The sequence below is a fragment of the Saimiri boliviensis genome, chromosome X (assembly GCF_048565385.1).
Source record: "Saimiri boliviensis isolate mSaiBol1 chromosome X, mSaiBol1.pri, whole genome shotgun sequence".
NCBI classification, from domain to species: Eukaryota; Metazoa; Chordata; class Mammalia; order Primates; family Cebidae; genus Saimiri; species Saimiri boliviensis.
The window spans coordinates 13,784,021-13,801,933 of record NC_133470.1 but is presented as its reverse complement, the minus strand read 5'-3'; the positions used below and the strand labels follow the sequence as shown (position 1 = coordinate 13,801,933).

The 17,913-nt window shown below is 39.7% G+C and overlaps 1 protein-coding gene across 6 annotated transcripts in view; it reads right to left on the bottom strand.

The window, feature by feature from the left end:
* Window positions 1–17,913, bottom strand: part of REPS2 (RALBP1 associated Eps domain containing 2) — a 219,914-nt gene that overhangs the window by 135,167 nt on the left and 66,834 nt on the right. For 4 of the 6 annotated variants that reach the window (XM_003924137.4, XM_039475603.2, XM_039475602.2 and 1 more), the window contains exons 3-4: window positions 6,922–7,070; window positions 3,702–3,828 (exon numbers count right to left, since the gene is read on the bottom strand). In XM_003924137.4, the coding sequence (XP_003924186.2) occupies window positions 3,702–3,828; window positions 6,922–7,070 (276 nt within the window). The remainder of the gene's footprint in view (window positions 1–3,701; window positions 3,829–6,921; window positions 7,071–17,913) is intronic. The other 2 variants (XM_010334898.3, XM_010334899.3) reach the window with 1 other exon arrangement.

Sequence of the window (17,913 nt, the reverse complement as noted above, 5' to 3'; positions counted from 1 at the left end):
ATGTATGTTTTCACTCCTTTTATTTCTGGAAGACTTAATAATGATCTTGCCAATATGGCAGTTAAACATAACCAGGTAGTATGCAGCTCCAACAGAAAGCAGAAATTATTACCCAAGTTGAAACTGTTTCTCATCTCTATAGGTTAATAGTTCGAGTTTTTTAAAATATATAAATAAGTAAAATTTTTTCTTTCTGTAGCTTACTTACAAATAAAATCAGGTAGAGAGCAGAGCAGCCTGTTATGACCTAACGTTTAGCATAGTTTTCTCTTTTTAAAATAAAGAAGGTACAACAATAGCACATTGAGAATGATAAATCACTCTCGGGCACACGTCTGCTTTTTATATTTCTTCCTAGTAACTGGAACACAACATTATAATACATTAACACACATTAAAATAGCAAAACAATTGCCTGGTAACCCATTAAGTGGATTTTCAGAAATTGCTAAGAATGAATACAAATATAAAAACTGCAAAACAAACATACATAGCACATAATCCAAATCTTAAAAAGTAAGTCTCAGTTTGTAGGCAGCCATTGTGTTCTGGGAAATAGGATTTTAAAAAATCATTCCATGCTGATGAAACACTGAATTAAACCATTAATTACCAATTGTGCTCTGCCAAAAGGCTTGAAATAAAGTAAACTGTAGCATGGTTGGGGTGCCGGTGGTCATGAGTTTTCCCTAGGAAGCAAATCTCATGTGCCTCTGTTTCCCATAAAAGCTTCTACTTCTACTTCCAGGGGAGACACATGGGGGAACAGGCCACCATCTGGCCTTTGCCTTCTATCTCTCACCTACAAGGGCCTTCCCTTGGAAAAGACAAACCTATCTCATCAGTAAGGTTCAGATGAAGACTCAGCTGCATGGGGGACCATTTTTGGAGAGGCAGATTGTCTCTTCCTACTTTTGTGGGAAACCTGGGATGGCCAAGCCTGCCTGTGACTGGAAAGGTGAGTGTTTAAAGCCCATCTGGTCACAAATCTAAGACATATGCTCTCATCAGCTATATCAATAATAAAGCTGATATTCAGGCTGTCATCAGTCTGACTTCTGGCTCCTTCCTCAATGGGATCTGAATTCAGGAAGTTAAAAAGTAGCTATTACTCAACTCTCTCTCTTCCCAAATCAACCCCAAACATGCAATACAATGCAAAACAAATAATTCTTTGATCCCCTTACAAGAGGTTTAATAACAACTGGAAGTACCACCTTTCTCCAAGGGGAGGTGTACCAAAAAAAAAAAAAAACTTAAAGATTTCATCACTCTAAAGTTCATTGTCAAACCAGAACTCTTCGGCAGTTTCATATACAACTACCCTAAAACTGAGTGACTCTATTCCTAGGAGCCAGGGAAATGACAGCATATGTCACAAAAGAACTTGTACACGAATGTTCATAGAATCCTTATTCATAACAGCCAAACACTGGAAACAACTCAAATGAATATATTGTCAAATTGTGGTGCATTCACACAATAGATTCCACTACTAAATAATAAAAAGGAATGAACTACTGATACAATAATATGGATAAATTTCAACCATTATGCTGAAGGAAAGATGGCAAACACATGTGAGTACAGTCAGTCATTCCGTGTGTTTTCATTTGTATGAAGTTCTAGAAGAAGCAAAACTAATTACAGTGATGAAAATCAGAACAGTGCTTACATTAGGGGGCAGGGCGTGACCGGAGAGGGTATCTCTGGCATAACGGATATGTTCAATTATTGATCAAAGTGGTAGCTACACAGTCCTATCCATTTGCTAAAACTCAAATTGAAGATCTAAAACATGTGCACGGCTGGGCATTGTGGCTCACATCTGTTCTCCCAGTACTGTGGGAGAACAAGGCAAGCGGATCACTTGAGTCCAGAGGTTCAAGACCAGCCTGGGCAACATGGCGAAACCCCATCTCTACCAAAAGATACAAAAAAAATTAACCCAGTATGGTGGCACATGTCTGTAATCCCAGCAACTCAGGAGGCTGAGGTGGGAGTATCACCTAAACCTAGGAGATCAAGGCTACAGTGAGCCATGATCACGTCACTGCACTCCAGCCTGAGAAAGTGAGACCCTGTCTCAAAAATAAATAAATTAAACGTGTACATTTTATCATATGTATATCTTGCCTCACTTTTTTTAAAATATGAAAAGAAATGAAGGCATAGACAGCTTTGGCGCAGGCTGCTGAGAGTCAAGAAAGATGGAGAGAAGCAAGCTGCTTCGTTACCACTGGGGGAATGGAAGCCCAATTTGTATGGAATGAGGAGAGAATGGGGCATGAAGTAGGTGAAACAGAAAAGTTTTCTAAGGAATACCAAAGGTAGAACTTGCTGACAGGCTGACTCAGTAAACAAAAACAGTTTGACCTGTGAATTAAAAACCAACTTCCAAACCCAAGTAAGATTAGAAATAGAAAAATAGCCACTCCCGAAAATAGGGAAATCAGACAGGGGAAACTACAAGAGGAAAATGAAAAATTCTCAACCCCATTAAGTTTCTGACCCCACTGAGACATTCAGGTTACAAGGACAGTGATTTTTGTTGTTGTTGTTACTATCCATTAGCAACATCATCTTGCACGTGCATAGTACTTAATTTCCAAACCGATTTTATACTCACGTTCTAACTTAATCCTCTAACACCCCTCTAGGATACTGTTACTCCATTTTAAGACAGAAAAGGTAATCATGGTTCAGAGATGTTCAAAGGCCTGCCCGAAGTCCAACAGCTAGTCACAGAAACCCACACCTTCTGCTTCCAATCAAAAGTTACTGCCATTATGCCACGTCTGCTTCTCTCTGCAAGATTACAGCCTCTCTTCATTCAGCCTAGCACGCAGTTTTATTTCTGTGTCCCTGTAAAAGTCACCACTATTTTTAATGCAGTAAAAATCTGCAGAAACTGGGTCATTTGGGGCCACAGCCCACAAAATAAAAAAGGAGGGCTGCAGATATCCAATTCTAGAATACCTTTAATTGGTCATATCTTAAACTAGGAGTCTGAACCCCAGGAGGACAAGATGCTGTAGTGAATTTCCAGTGCTTTAGGCACTGCAGCCTGAGCAGCCAACTCTGCAAGTCATCCTCAGAACTAATGTATTTTACCACCTAACGAGACCAGCAGAACATAAATGTGAGCAAGAAGACAACCCCACAACTGTGCATGCAACATACTCCTCAGCAAAATGCTACCTCAGCATTTCCTTTAGCCTTATTCCAAAGCATAAAACCTAAATATTTTCATTTATGTGCTCAGTCTTCAAAGGTTGGATCAACTCTTTTGCTTTTTTGGTTATATTTCTTAAGAAATTTCATTAAAGCAGTTACTATATAAATATGCTTGGTGTGTTTGCAGAAAGGAATAACAATTCCAAAAAAATACACACCCTTAACATGGTATGTTCTGTTCAATAAAATCCATTTATGAAAGATTAAATCATCTAGTTGTTAGAAAGTCTAAAGACGAACTAGTTTCTAGGACAGGAAACAAAACATTACTCAGATATGTTTAAATCCATTAAAAAAAAAAAAAAAAAAACCTTGCTTGAGAATATAAAATTAAATTGAGCCATGTTTCCAAAGACAGGGGTAATTAAATCAGGAAATTAAACAGCTTGAAGCACTGCTGCCTGGTAAATTAAGGAGTCTCTAAGACGCTGCCTGGGACAGCTGGCCCCCAGGTCGCCTCTTACCTGGATGCATCTGTTCTGCGCTGCTCCGCAGTTTGCTGTAGCCATGGCTCAAGGGCACCCTCTGGTAATGAGGCGGGGAAGAAGGAGGGGAGGCGAGGGGTGACATCGTGGGAGACTGTGTTTCCTGCTTCAAAGAACCAGATCAGAGTTCAGAGGCAATCACTCAAGCCTGGCGTTCTGAGCCGCAGTCAGGAAGCATAACGCAGCTCTACCGCTGGTGACCCAGCTGATTTAACAAATGGGGGGAAATGTTTCTCAAAAAATGCAGTGTGGTTAAACAGCAGTGTCTGAGGATTCAAAAAGTCTCCCAGAGAATAACATGTCATCAGTGCTGAGTTACCTAAATTACTGAAACCAGCCTGAAACATTTTTGGTTATTCCAGTATTTTCCTTTGGAAAATGAAAGACACTGATCACATGAAATAACATTCATACCCCCTCCCAACTGTGATCTCTCTGTGGATAGATTTCATTTTCTTTCATTAATAAATTTATTTCCTGGATTTATACTTATCAAGTCTACCAGCAAATGTGAATATTAAAATATATTTTTAAATGCTTAATATTCTTGGAGTTTACTATGTCGAAGTAAAATGCTAGTTTTTTTTGACAATGAGAGATTGCAAAACAATTCATTATAGGTAAACCATTCCAACCAGCTTACTCCCAAATACTAAGGTGAAATCTTAACAAGCTACAATATGAATCTCAATTCAAATATGAACCTGATGTAGAACCCTAGGCAAAGTAAGCAACCTTATCTGCTGCTGGGTTTCCTCTTTAAAAAAAAAAAAACTTTACTAGTAGACTGGTAAATTTGGAGTACTCAAGTAACAAGAAAACAGTGGGGTTTTTTTGGGTTTTTGTTTTTGGATTTTTTTTTTTTTTTTTTTTTTTTTGAGACAGGGTCTCACTCTGCTACCCAGTCTGAGGCACAGTGGCATGATCACAGCTCACTGCAGCCTTGACTTCCTGGGCTCAAGCGATCCTACCACCTCAGCCTACCTGCGCCACCATGCACAGCTAATTTTTTTTTTTTTTTTTTTTTTTTTTTTTTTGGAGAAGTGAGATCTTGCTATGTTGCCCAGGCTGGTCTTGAATTCCTGGGCTCAAGCGATCCTCCTGCTTCGGCCTCCTAAAATGCTGGGATAACAGGCATGAGCCACTGCCCCTGGCCAAAACAATGCTTTTTATCAACATACAGACTATATATATATAGGCTCCCTTAGTCTTAAAAGAAATACGATCAAATACTCTTCCCTTTTTTTTTCTTTTTTTGCTGGGCACGGTGGCTCACGTCTGTAATCCCAGCACTTTAGGAGGCCGAGGCAGGTGGATCATGAGGTCAAGAGATCAAGATCATCCTGGCCAACATGGTGAAACCCCATCTCTGTTAAAACAAAATACAAAAATTAGCTGGGTGTGGTGGCATGTGCCTATAGTCGCAGCTACTTGGGAGGCTGAGGCAGGAGAATCACTTGAACTCGGGAGGCGGAGGCTGCAGTGAGCTGAGATCATGCCACCGCACTCCAGCCTGGCAACAGAGTAAGAATCCATCTCAAAAAAAAAATACTCTTCTTCAAGAAAAAGAAAAATATATTTGCTCTAAAGCATGAGCTCACACCCATAGATTGGGTGGGGCATGCATAAACTCAGCCTGAAGTGAAAGGATTTATTCTCATTCACACAGCCAGGGACTGGGCCTGGAAATTTCCCAGGGCATCAACCACCATGGGACAGTGGACCCTCATTCCTCTCCAAATGCTGGTGGGAAATCATGCCAAAGAATATTGACTGAAAATTCCTACACCTCCTCCTTTTTAAATATATCCCTGAAGAACCAGTTTAAAATGTGTCAGAATTATGAAAGTGACAGTATATGGAATTGTTTAACAAGATGTGCTACACCTCCCTTAACTATCCATATAAAACTTCTGCAGCAACACTTCATCTACACAACATCACAGGGGTAAGTCACAGAAGTTAGTTTTCCAACATAATTGGTTAACATTCATTGCATTTTAAAAACATTTTCATTTGAGTTTTCTTTTTTTTTTCTTAAGACACACTCTCGCTCCGTAGACCAGGCTGGAGTGCAGTGAAATGATCTCAGCTCACTGCAACCTCCACCTCCCAGGTTCAAGCTATTCTCCTGCCTCAGCCTCCCAAGTAGCTGGGACTACAGGTGCACACCACCACACCCAGGTAATTTTTGTATTTTTAGTAGAGATGGAGTTTCACAATATTGGCCAGGCTGGTCTCAAACTCCTGACCTCTGGTAATCTGCCTGCCTTGGCCTCCCAAAGTGCTGGGATTACAGGTATGAGCCACCATGCCCAGTCTCAAGTGTTCCTATGATATAATAAATTTCTTTACCTTGTAGAAGATACTAGGTTGAACATAATCTGACTTCTATGCATGATTCAGTATCTTTGTTGGAAGTATGAACTGTATCTTGATGTCTGCAGGTACACTAATGTGTAGACGATTTATTTCTTCCTGATAGGCCCACTCTTCTGAGATTTTATACTTTTGTGTCCACCAATCATCATCTGACTATTGCAATTAGTGGTCTAATTTTAAAAGTCTATCCTCCCTATAATGGTTCCAAACCTCCTAAATGGGTAATGGCAGCATTTCCGAAGGTGATATTCCAAATATGTTCCCCAAGAAAGAATTTCCTAGTGAAAGAAGTTTAGTAAACACAGATTTCCAGGTCTCTTTACTGCAGAACTTCTCAGGCCCTTCACTGTGCTAATGTGCACTATGAATTTCCAAGATTAGGGATTTAGTCTTTCCCTCAGGAAGAGGATATGAAGCAGCATTCTCCAAACACATTTATTATAATAGGAAAAACCTTTTCTACAGACTTCTTTTTGGAGAAAAGAACCTACTAAAAACTCCTGGAAGATACATTTCCAAGAATCCATTTAGAAAACTTCTAACCTAGGGAAATCAATAGATGTATTAAATCAGTAGCCTTATTTTAGACACAATTCTACTTTAAAGTAGGCTTTAAAGGGGCCTTGAGTGGCTGGTGGTGATTCATATGCGTCAGCCTCTCTTTCTTGCTAAGAGAAAACTTTACTGGCTCCCTTCCAAGTCTGTAATTGGGTTCCAGATGGTAAGATTTGCTGGAAGCTGAACAGTAGATACAAGGCCCTGCTACATGAGGTTTCACAGTCGGAAGCAAATGAACATGTCTGATCAAACTGTTTACCTGTTTATCCTCATCGTCCATTCTTTTGAAGGAATTTTTTTCCGTGGTTATATATGGAATCTGAACCTTAGTTCCATGCAGCTCAGCTGGGTTCCCAAATCGTATCTCACCATCATTCTTTGACATCATAAAGCGAGGCAGAGGCAATTCTTTAGGACCAGAAATCAGAGAAGCTCCAGTCAGACTTTATTTAAAAACTGCAAAAATGGAGAACTCAATGGCCAAAAGACGAATCATTTTTGAGGAAAAATTCCAGAGCACTAAATATAGATTAAATTTAGATTTCGATACAATGAGTACTCCTATAATAATGTCATGATTTTTTAAATGCTATGGTTTAACCAGAGTATTCTGGCTTAATATTTTTCAATGTTGCCAAATCGCAGAATAAATTCAGATTTGGGACTGATCTCCCACTTCATCCTTCAGTCCAATAACCAAAAAAAAGGATATGACATTGTATAATACAATAAGTGACAAATGGTGGCAGGTAAAATTCATATAGAGCTTAAATATGCCAGGCACAGTATTAAAGATCTGCAAACATTAACTCATTTCCTCCCCACAACAACTGTGTATGATAAAACTATCATTACCCCCACCCCATTACAAAAGTGGAAACAGACATAAAGGAGCTAAGTAATGTCCCCAAGATCACACAACTCATCTGTGACAGAGGCAAGGTTTGAACACAGGCAAGCTGGTTCTTAACTAGTGCTCTACAGAAAGGTCCCTTGTTCCTAAGGCAAACTTACTGGGTAAAACAGTTTCTCATCCTATATAATTCTTTCAGAAATTTTCACATCCAATCTCTGGTTGTCTTTTCATAATGGAATAAGAAAAACAGTATCAAGTCAGAGCAATCAATCCATCATTCAGCCAGGTTCTACTGTCAAAACCATTATCCACTCATAATGTTACAAAGAGTTGAAATGCAGTGGTCTGGTATATTTACTTATCTTTCAAAATTCTAACAAAACTATTCTGGAAGTGGAAATGATACTTTGGCACACGTCTAGTTCTCAGTACATCATGTTACATACAATTGCGTAGCACAAAACCCTACAAAAATGGGGACAATATTATGGATTATGCATAATGACTTGCATCTGTATCCATTGTTCAGGATAATATTCATCAGTGTGCCTTTGCACTTCCACTAGCTCTGTATTCCAAAAACACAGCTGCACTTTCAATGATTGATGCTGTGCTAAGGCCAGAAAATATCTTAGCAACGGCAAGCAAGTATCCTAGAGCTCCCCAGGCAAAGAAGGCCCCTGGTTCTCCAATATCCACATGATGTTTATTTTTAGTTGCTATGTCCACATTTGATTCAAAGAAGCAGGTGGCCAGGAACAGTGGCTCATGCCTGTGATCCCAGCACTTTGGGAGGTGAAGGCGGGTGGATCTCCTGAGGTGAAGAGTTCGAGACAAGCCTGGCCAACATGGTAAAACCCCATCTCTACTAAAAAAATCAAAAATTAGCCAGGCATGGTGATAGGCGCCTGTGATCCCAGCTACTCGGGAGGCTGAAGCAGGAGAATTTCTTGAAACTGGGTGGCAGAGGTTGCACTGAGCTAAGATCACGCCACTGCACTCCAGGCTGGGCAACAACAGCAAAATTCTGTCCCATGGAAAAAAAAAAAAAAAAAAAAGAAGCATGCAATATGACAAATCCCTGTGTAATCAATCAGCCAAGGGCCCAAGAGACGTAAATAGAGTAACCAATCTCAATGTTTCCCAACCTCAGGCAGCTCTCCAGCACTCAAAGCAGGAATGGGCTTCAAAAGCAAAAACGCAAGTGAAAAGAAACTCTAGAATCTTAGTAAGCCAAATATAAGCTAATCCTATGGTTTTGGTCTCAGGTAAATGCTCCAGCTCAGTCTGCAAAAAGGATCTAAAAAGATGAAACAAGATCACATAAAATAATTTGCACCCTGATCTGCCCATAAGAAGATGACTCTACTTCCAAGTACTTATTGAGGGAGAAAAGAAAGAAATGCTCGGTATTTACTGGCATTCAACAGATAACTCCAAGGAACAATGGAATACACTCATGGAATTATGAATATCAATTATTATACTAGAACTTAAATAGGGCTCCCAGATATTGTCTAGGACACTGTCACTTCACACATTCTTCCACCCTGTCTATGGATATTCTTTAGAACTATTTGCCTAGAAAACCACCTCTCCCCCACCCCAGACACCCACCAAACAGCAAAAGACAAAATACGGTTGAATTTCTCTCATACTTTCTTTGGTCATGTGGTTTTAAACGACTCTCACTTAACAGAATTCTAACCATACATAATAATATTCTTATCATTGAAAACTCATGAAGGTGCCATTTCCCTTAACCTGATCCAAGCTTTTAAAAAGTGAAAGGTAAAAGTAGTTTGCAAATGTTCATTCTGAATTTTTTTTGGTTTTGGGGTTTTGTTTTTGGAGGCAGGGTCTCACTGTCTCCCAGACTGAAGTGCAGTGGCACTAACGTAGCTCACTGCAGCCTTGAACTCCCAGACCCAACTTATCCTCCTGCCACAGACTCCTGAGTAGCTGGGACTACAGGTGCTTGCGACCATACCGGCTAATTTCTTTTTCTTATTTTTTGTAGAGTTGGGGTCTTGCTATATGCTCAGACAGATCTCAAATTCCTGAGCTCAAACAATCCTCCCACCTTGACTTCCTAAAGTGCTGGGATTACAGGCATGAGCCACCATACTCAGCTGAATATTTTTCCTAGTCACATGTGTAGAAAATTTGATAGTAAAACTTTGAAAAAAGTAATCAATAAAGTATCTGCCGTACAATAATGTCTGTCAAGAAAAAGGTCTATTTGTAGTCACTGGTTAGAATCTTATCTCCCAAACTGAATTGAATTAATACACAGGAAACAAAGTCAGAGTTCAAACTAAACGTTTAGAGGGTCTGAGGAGACAATGAGAGTGGCCATCCAAGATGACAATTTGTTTCATAATGGTACCCTAGGTTACAATCTTTGAACATAGAAATGCTTTGTATATTAAATATAAATGACTATTTTTTCCTTCCACAAAGAAAACTATGCCTGCTCCTTTTTAAACACTTGACCCTCTACAAAAAAGAAAAATCCTTTGTTTTTCCATATTTGATAGAGATACAGATATATTAGAAATATTTCAGGCTAGGAGTGGTGGCTCATGCCTGTAATCCCAGCACTTTGGGAGTCTGAGGTGGGAGAATCACTTGAGCCCAGCAGTTTGAGGTCAGTCTGAACAATACCATAAGACCCCATCTGTACAAAAAAAAATTAATAAAAAAATCAGCTGTGCATGGTGGCATATGCCTGTAGTCCCAGTTACTTAGGAGGCTGAGGCAGAATGATCGGTTGAGCCCAAGAGTTCAAGGCTGCATCATGCCACTGCACTCCAGCCTGGGTGACCGAGTGAGATCCTGTCTATCAAAAAAGAAAAGAAAAAAAAGAAATACCTCAATTTCCTCAATCCATTAAAAAATGTAACAGCATAAATGCAATAATAAATAGCAAGTAACATTGAGCCTCATTAGCTAGATAATATGGAGTGGAGGGTGCTGGGCAGAGAGCCCATGTTCCATCAAAATGGCAGTTGCTGTTCACTCTCCTTCAATGTTATCTGCCAGAAAAAGAATGTGAGCTACATATATACTTGTGAGTTTTATAGTAGTCATATTTAAAAGGTATTTTTTTTAAAAAAAAGTGAAATAAGTTGGTCACAAAAAGACAAGTACTGTGTGGTTTCACTTATATCAAGAGTAGTCAAACTCATAGAAGCAGAAAGCAGATGGGTAGGCCAGGTGCAACGGCTCACGCTTGTAATCCCAGCACTTCGGGAGGCTGAGGTGGACAGATCACTTGAGGTCAGGAGTTCATGACCAGCCTAGCCAACATAGCAAAGCCCCATCTCTACTAAAAATACAAAAATTAGCTGGGTATGGTGGTGCATGCACCTGTAATCCCAGCTACTTGGGAGGCTGAGGCATGAGAATCTCTTGAGCCTGGGAGGCAGAGGGAGCAGTGAGCCATGATCATGTCACTGTACTCTCTCTCTCAAAAATGGGAAGGTGTTTCATGAGTACAGAATTTCCATTTTGTAAGGTGAGATGAAAAGGTTTTAGAAATTAGTTATATAACAATGTGACTATATTTAACATTACTGAATTATACATTTAAAATGGTTAAGATGGGAAGTTTATTTGCATTTTATCACAATTAAAAATTTTTAATTTCAAAACATTTTTAATGGTGAAATTGTAATAATCTATTTTAACTCAATATTATTTCAACATGTAATCAACAAAGTATTAATGAAATATTTTACATTATTTTTTCATATTGTCTTCAAACTCCTGTGTATATTTTATCCTCCTTGCATGCCTCAATTCATACTTACCACATTTTATATGCTCAACAGCTACTAGCTACCATACTGAAACAGCACAGCTCTAGTTGATAGCTGCTACATGGGAATGTTCGCCATTGTGGCCAGAAATCTGTATTTTACTAAGGAATATTATAATGCTAAATGTAAACAACTGATTGATTTCTTTTTTAATTATGCAAAAAGTACTTTGTATGGAGGGATGATTTATAGGGAACTGTATGTGTTCCACTTGAAGAATTTTGACAAATACATATATATGTATGTATGTGTGTGTGTATATATATATATGTATGTATGTATGTGTATATATATATATCCATCCCTGTAACCAATACCCAAATTAAGATACAGAATTTTCTTTCATGTTTCTTTCCAGTAATCTCCTCCCTTTGTTCCACCCAGCAACCTCTGTACTTTCTATACTTGCAGATTATCTTTGCCATTATGAAACTTCATAAACTGAATCATACAATATCTGTTCTTGTGACTAGCTTCTTTTATCACAGACAACCTTTTTGTCTGTGATAATCACTCAATGCATTGTACACATAGTTCATTCTTTCTTTCTTTCTTTTTTGAGATGGAGTCTCACTCTGTCGCCAGGCTGGAACGCAGTGGTGTGATCTCGGCTCACTGCAACCTCCGACTCCCTGATTCAAGCTATTCTCCTGCCTCAGCCTCCTGAGTACCTGGGATTACAGGCACGCACCACCACGTCCAGCTAATTTTTGTATTTTTAGTAGAGATGGGGTTTTACCATGTTGGCCAGGATGGTGTTGATCTCCTCCTGACTTCCTGATCCACCCGCCTTGCCCTCCCAAAGTGCTGGGATTACAGGTGTGAGCCACCATGCCCAGCCCATTCTTTTTCATTGCTATGGAATAATCCACTTTTAAGAATATATTGAGCTGCAAGCAGTAGCTCACACCTGTAATCACAGCACTTTGGGAGGCCAAGGTGGGTAGATTGCTTGAGCTCTGGAGTTTGAGACCAGCATGGGCAACATGGCGAAACCCCATCTCTATAAAAAAAAAACACAAAAATTAGCCAGGTGTGGTGGTGCACACCTGTAGTCCCAGCTACTCAGGAAGCGGAGGTGGGAGGATGGTTTGAGCCTGGAAGTTGCAGGTTGCAGTGAACCAATACGGCACCACTGCACTCCAGTCTAGGCAACAGAGCAAGACCCTGTTTCAAGAAAAATTTAAAAAAGAATATATTGAAATTTTTAATCCATTATCCCATGATGAACATTTGGATTGTTTCCAGTGCGAGACCATTGTGAATAAAGCTGCTGTGACATTCTTATAAATGCTTTTTGATGGACATGAATTTATTTATCTTCGGTGTATACCTAAGAGCCAAATCCGGTCTGCTGCCTATTTCTGTACATCCCACAAGTACAATGTTTGAGTATTGGAAAAAAATCAAAAGAAAAACATTTCATGATGTGAGAACTATATGAAATTCAAATGTCAGGCCAGGTGCAGTGGCTCATACCTATAATCTCAGCACTTTGGGAGACCAAGGCGGGCAGATCATTTGAGGTCAGGACTTTGAGACTAGCCTGACCAACATGGTAAAATCCTGTCTCTATTCAAGTACAAAAATTAGCCAGGCATAGTGATGAATGCCCGTAATCCCAGCTACTCAGGAGGCTGAGGCAGGAGAATCGCTTGAATGCAGAAGGCAGAGGTTGCAGTGAGCTGAGATTATGCCACTGTAGCACTCCAGTCTGGGTGATAAGAGTGAGACTCAGTCTCAAAAATTAAAAATAAAAAATTTTTAAATTCCAATTTCAGTGTTCATAAATAAAGTTTTATTAGCACACAGCCATGCTCCTCTGTTTACATGTTGTTCATTGCTACTTTCATATTATAACAACAGAGTTAAGTAGTTGTGACCAAAATCATACTTTCCACAAAGTCGGTCTGGCCCTTTATAGAAAAAGGTTGCTAATCCTTGTCTTACAGAATTCAGTGGTTGAAGTGAAGTATGGTCCTACTAAATCAATAAAATTCCATTTAACAGAAAATATTTTACAGTGTTTGAAGTCTTTCATTTAAATAATTTAATTAAAAATTCCGTTTCTCGGTCACACTAGCCACACTGCCACACTTCAAGTGCTCAATAGTCACATGTGGCAAGTGACTACCATATTAAATAACATAGCTTTTCTGTAATGTTTGACAAGGGATTCCCTGATTTTGTGCTTACAACAACTCTATAACGCAGGTGCTGTTGGTATATCTTTTCCTCCAGTGAGTCAGTTGAAACAGAGAAATTAAGAAACTTGCCTGAGGCCACACAAATAAAAGGTAATGAAGGAAAGATTCAAAATGAGGTAGCCTATTGCTGGGACCTCCATTCCCAGCCACAAGGCTATATTGCCATCCTGAGTATTAAAATTCTTTCAAGTACAAATTTGAACATTTAGCATGAAACTGTGCCATTTCAGAAAATGACCTAGAGAAAACCTGCAGGTGAGGAAATAAGCCCAGGAAAGGGAGAACAAGACTTGTCTCAGTCATGCAGCGATACAGTGGCAGAGTTATTACCTTAACAAAAATTCTTGACTCCTGATTCCTGGCTCCCTTCTCTCCCACTACTTTTTGTTAACCTATTCACTTATACCAGCTACTTATAGGTTAACAAAGAATTATGACAATAATTTTCTACAATTCCAAAGTGAAACTATCCCTACATTTTCCTGAAGTTACTTTGGGGAAAATCAAAAAACAACAACAACAACAACAACAACAAACACCGGGCCAATGTTATCAACCCAGGCCTGGGTAATCAAAGCTATCTAGTCTCCTATTATCCTCCTGTCTACCCACTGATCTGAAATGCATCTTGCCAATTAGGAAATGAGTAGGTAATAGGTGGATGGCGGGGTGGAGGTTACAACGGGAAGGGTGATCTTATAAATTTTTGGCAGAGGAGGATGGTTAATAAGTTAAATTTCCTAATCCCAGGAGTGAGTTAAGAGGTCCACAATCCACTGGGCTCTGCTGCTAGCAAGGAGTATCCCCTTAATTTTACCTCTCTGGTCTTCAATTTCACCACTATGCCTCTTCCAACATATCCTCTATATCCATCCCATACACTGCATTTCTCTGAAGAAGGGCTCTTCACTGGGCTCCACGAACAGGCCATAAGGGTCCAGAAACCCCTGACATTGAAGGGAATATTCTTTACATAATGTAAAGTATATTTTCCTGCTAAGATCCAGAGCTTTTACTGGATTGTCAAAGAATCCTACAACAAATATTTTTGCAAATAAATAAGGTGGTAATCCACAGCTGAGAAGGTTGGGGAGAACCTTTGGGGAGGAACAACAATAGAGCTAACAATAGGGGTATAGTCTAGAGGGACAGAACCCCTAGAAAACACAAGTGCCCAGCCATATAGGTGAACCCGCATAGGTGAACTTTGTCCAAAGCAGCTCTGTGTCCCTGTAGCAGGGCTGAGAGAGGGGGTAAAGGAAATTGCCAAAGGAATCACTGAGGAAAAAAAGGAAAGGGGGATTGGGTTGAACGTTCATCAGAAAGGATGAGTTGACCTTAGCTTAATGGGACATCCCAACATAGTATTTAGTGCTCAAAATAGAGACTCTGTATGGACGGACGGACAGACACAGACACACACACACACACACACACACACACACACACACACACAAACACATAGCCAGCTACAACCTTACCTCCTAGGCTTCTTTCTTCACCCTTGGGCGGAAGAGTCTTTTCTATGAGTTAACAAACTGGTTGTCACACTCAAAAGATTTCTCTCCTAGCCCTAAGATATAGGGAGGGTTTGTCGAATAGGCAAAGCACAGGAACCCCCACCCTCAATTCAACCAGAGAATATCTGCTTTCATCTTTCCTTGAATAAAATAATTCTTGTTTGAAAACAAAGCCACAGAAATAGGACTCAATGCTGCAAAATCCTTCTACCTTTCTTGTATGATATTAAAACAAAAACAAACAAACAAACAAACAAAACTAGAGCACAGGAAGCAAGCCGTCAGGATTAGACTTCCTATGTCTTTATCCTTATTTTACAGAAGGCTTTCTCAGTCTCAACATTACTGATATTTTAGACTAGATAAGTTTGTTGTTGTTGGAAGAGGAGGTCTTGTCCTCTGCAGTGTAGGGTGTTAAACAACATCCCTGACCTCTGCAGGTTAGATGCTAGTCAGTCCCCCTCCACAGCTGGGACAACCAAAAATGTCTCCTCACATTGCCAAAAATCAGCTGAGTTAAGAACAATTGTTTTACAGATAAGGGTGGAGTCAAAGGGAACTCAATGATTTGCCTCACTATCTTCTTAGCAGTAGAATCGTTACCACAACAGTGGTTCACAAATTTTGGGATTTCACAAAATAGGAAAAATTTCTCCCCCAACAACAACAGCAACAAAAATGAAGAAAGCCAACATAAAGCTGCCAACATTTTATCTTATCAAGAATCTTACCCCAAACTACTACCCATTATCAATTTCATAAAGAACACTTAGCAAGAGGAACTCAAAAAAAAAACCTAAACTTAGATTTCACTACATTTAGTTTCATAAATGACTCACTTTTTGTCCCAATTCTCTCTCCTTCCACTGCAAACTGTGCCAGACTGCAACCAGACCATAAACCAGTTTGGGGAACACAGCCCCAGAGCCTACATGAATCATGCTATTGCACTATCAGAGTTCACAGGCTCCCAAAGGGACTACTGAAAAGAAATCATGGGGTCTGTCACATTGACTAAAAAAAAAAAAAAAAAATCCCTATTTTCCCTACTGTAACTGAAATTTAGCATTTCTTCCCATTATGAATATAGGCAATAAGCCATTATAGTATCACTAGCAATACCTGTAACTTTGTTACCTATCAGATCAGGTATTTTTATATCACATTACGGTTGTAGACATCTTTAAGTATTATTTATGCATATTACTACTTTTAAAAAGTAGTGGTTATTTCAATCACTGTTAGATGTTTTACTTAATGCATTAATAAACAAGCATGTATGTTTTGGGGTTTGGGGGGTGGTTGCTCACTGCAACCTCCACCTTCTGGGTTCAAGCTAGTCTCCTGCCTGAGCCTCCTGAGTAGCAGGGAATACAAGCATGTGACACTAGGCCCAGCTAATTTTTGTATTTTTAGCAGAGGCGAGGTTTTACCATATTGGTCAGGATGGTCTTGAACTCCGGGCCTCAAGTGATCTGCCCACCTCGGCCTCCCAAAGTGCTGGGATTATAGGTATGAGCCACCGCGCCAGGCCTAGAAGCACGTATATTGTTTTATAACAATTTCTTTTAACTATTTTAGTGATTATTTTCGTATAATTGGTTTCCATTATAATCCTGTGTCTTTGTTGCATTTAAAAAATCATTCTGAGAAGGGGTCCACACGTTTCAGATTGCCAAGGGGGCTCCTGGCACAAAAATGATGAGAAACCCTACTCTAGGTCCCTCCTAACCTTCCCTCAGTCCTCACATGTGCTCAAATTCAGACCCTGGAAAGAAAGGTAACAGCAGGTCCCAGGGCAAATGTTCACCACATGATTTCCTCATCAGAAATTCTCTACCAGTCCTCAATTTTCACCTTCTTTTTTTCTGCCTTCCAAGTAAGCTGTTTTACCATCTGTTTAACCCCAGCTCAGACTAGGGTGGAGCTAGAGAGATACCTAGTGCCGTGCAGCACCCTAGTCCAGTTGCAGCTACTATAACCATACGTGCGCGCGCAACACACACACACACACACACAGATACACAGTTTAAGCAAAGCTCTTGAAAATGCTTGATGCAGCTTTCATTCTCAAACTTGTCTCCATATAAGAATCACCTGGAAAGCTGTTAAAAATCCTGATGCTCAGACTGGATCTCAGACAAATGAAATGAGAATTTCTGGAGATGGACCCAGGCATCTGTATTTTTTACTTTATATTTAAAGCTCTCCAGGTGATTCTCAAGTACAGACAAGGTTGAAAATCAGTGCCTGAGAAAGATGATATGCAGACTGAGATGACTTCTGTAAAAACTCCTCTGGAGTTCCAGGAGAATCCAAATTCCAATCGTTTTAGACTAAAGAATGACAGATGATTAAGACACCCTCCCCATGCATAAACAGGCATCTCTTCACTTATTCATTCAACCAATACACACTGAGTGCCTATAATGCCTCACAATGCAAGGGGCGCCAGATCCTCTTCCCCCACAGCTTATGTAAGCTGGAAAAGTGAAGAAGACAGACAAAAAACTAGTGAAACCTGTAAGGAATATTTACAAACTCTGCTAAGTACTATCAGGAAACAGATGCTGGGAAAGAACAAAGTGGGGAGGAGATTGCCCTGCAGAAGCATTAACCAGCAGGCCCACCCTAGGATCACCTCACTTCCTAGGGATATGGACTTCTGCTCTGACTTATTGTTTACTCTTGGTTGGGCATTTGATAATCCTGAAAGGGTAGATATTAACTTGGAAAAAACTGTTAGCTAACAAGTAATTCTTGTCTGATGGCAATGCAAATATGTTCATCTTAGAAAAAAATACAACAGCCATGTTGTACTTGTATTACCCTGTAGGGTGTTAA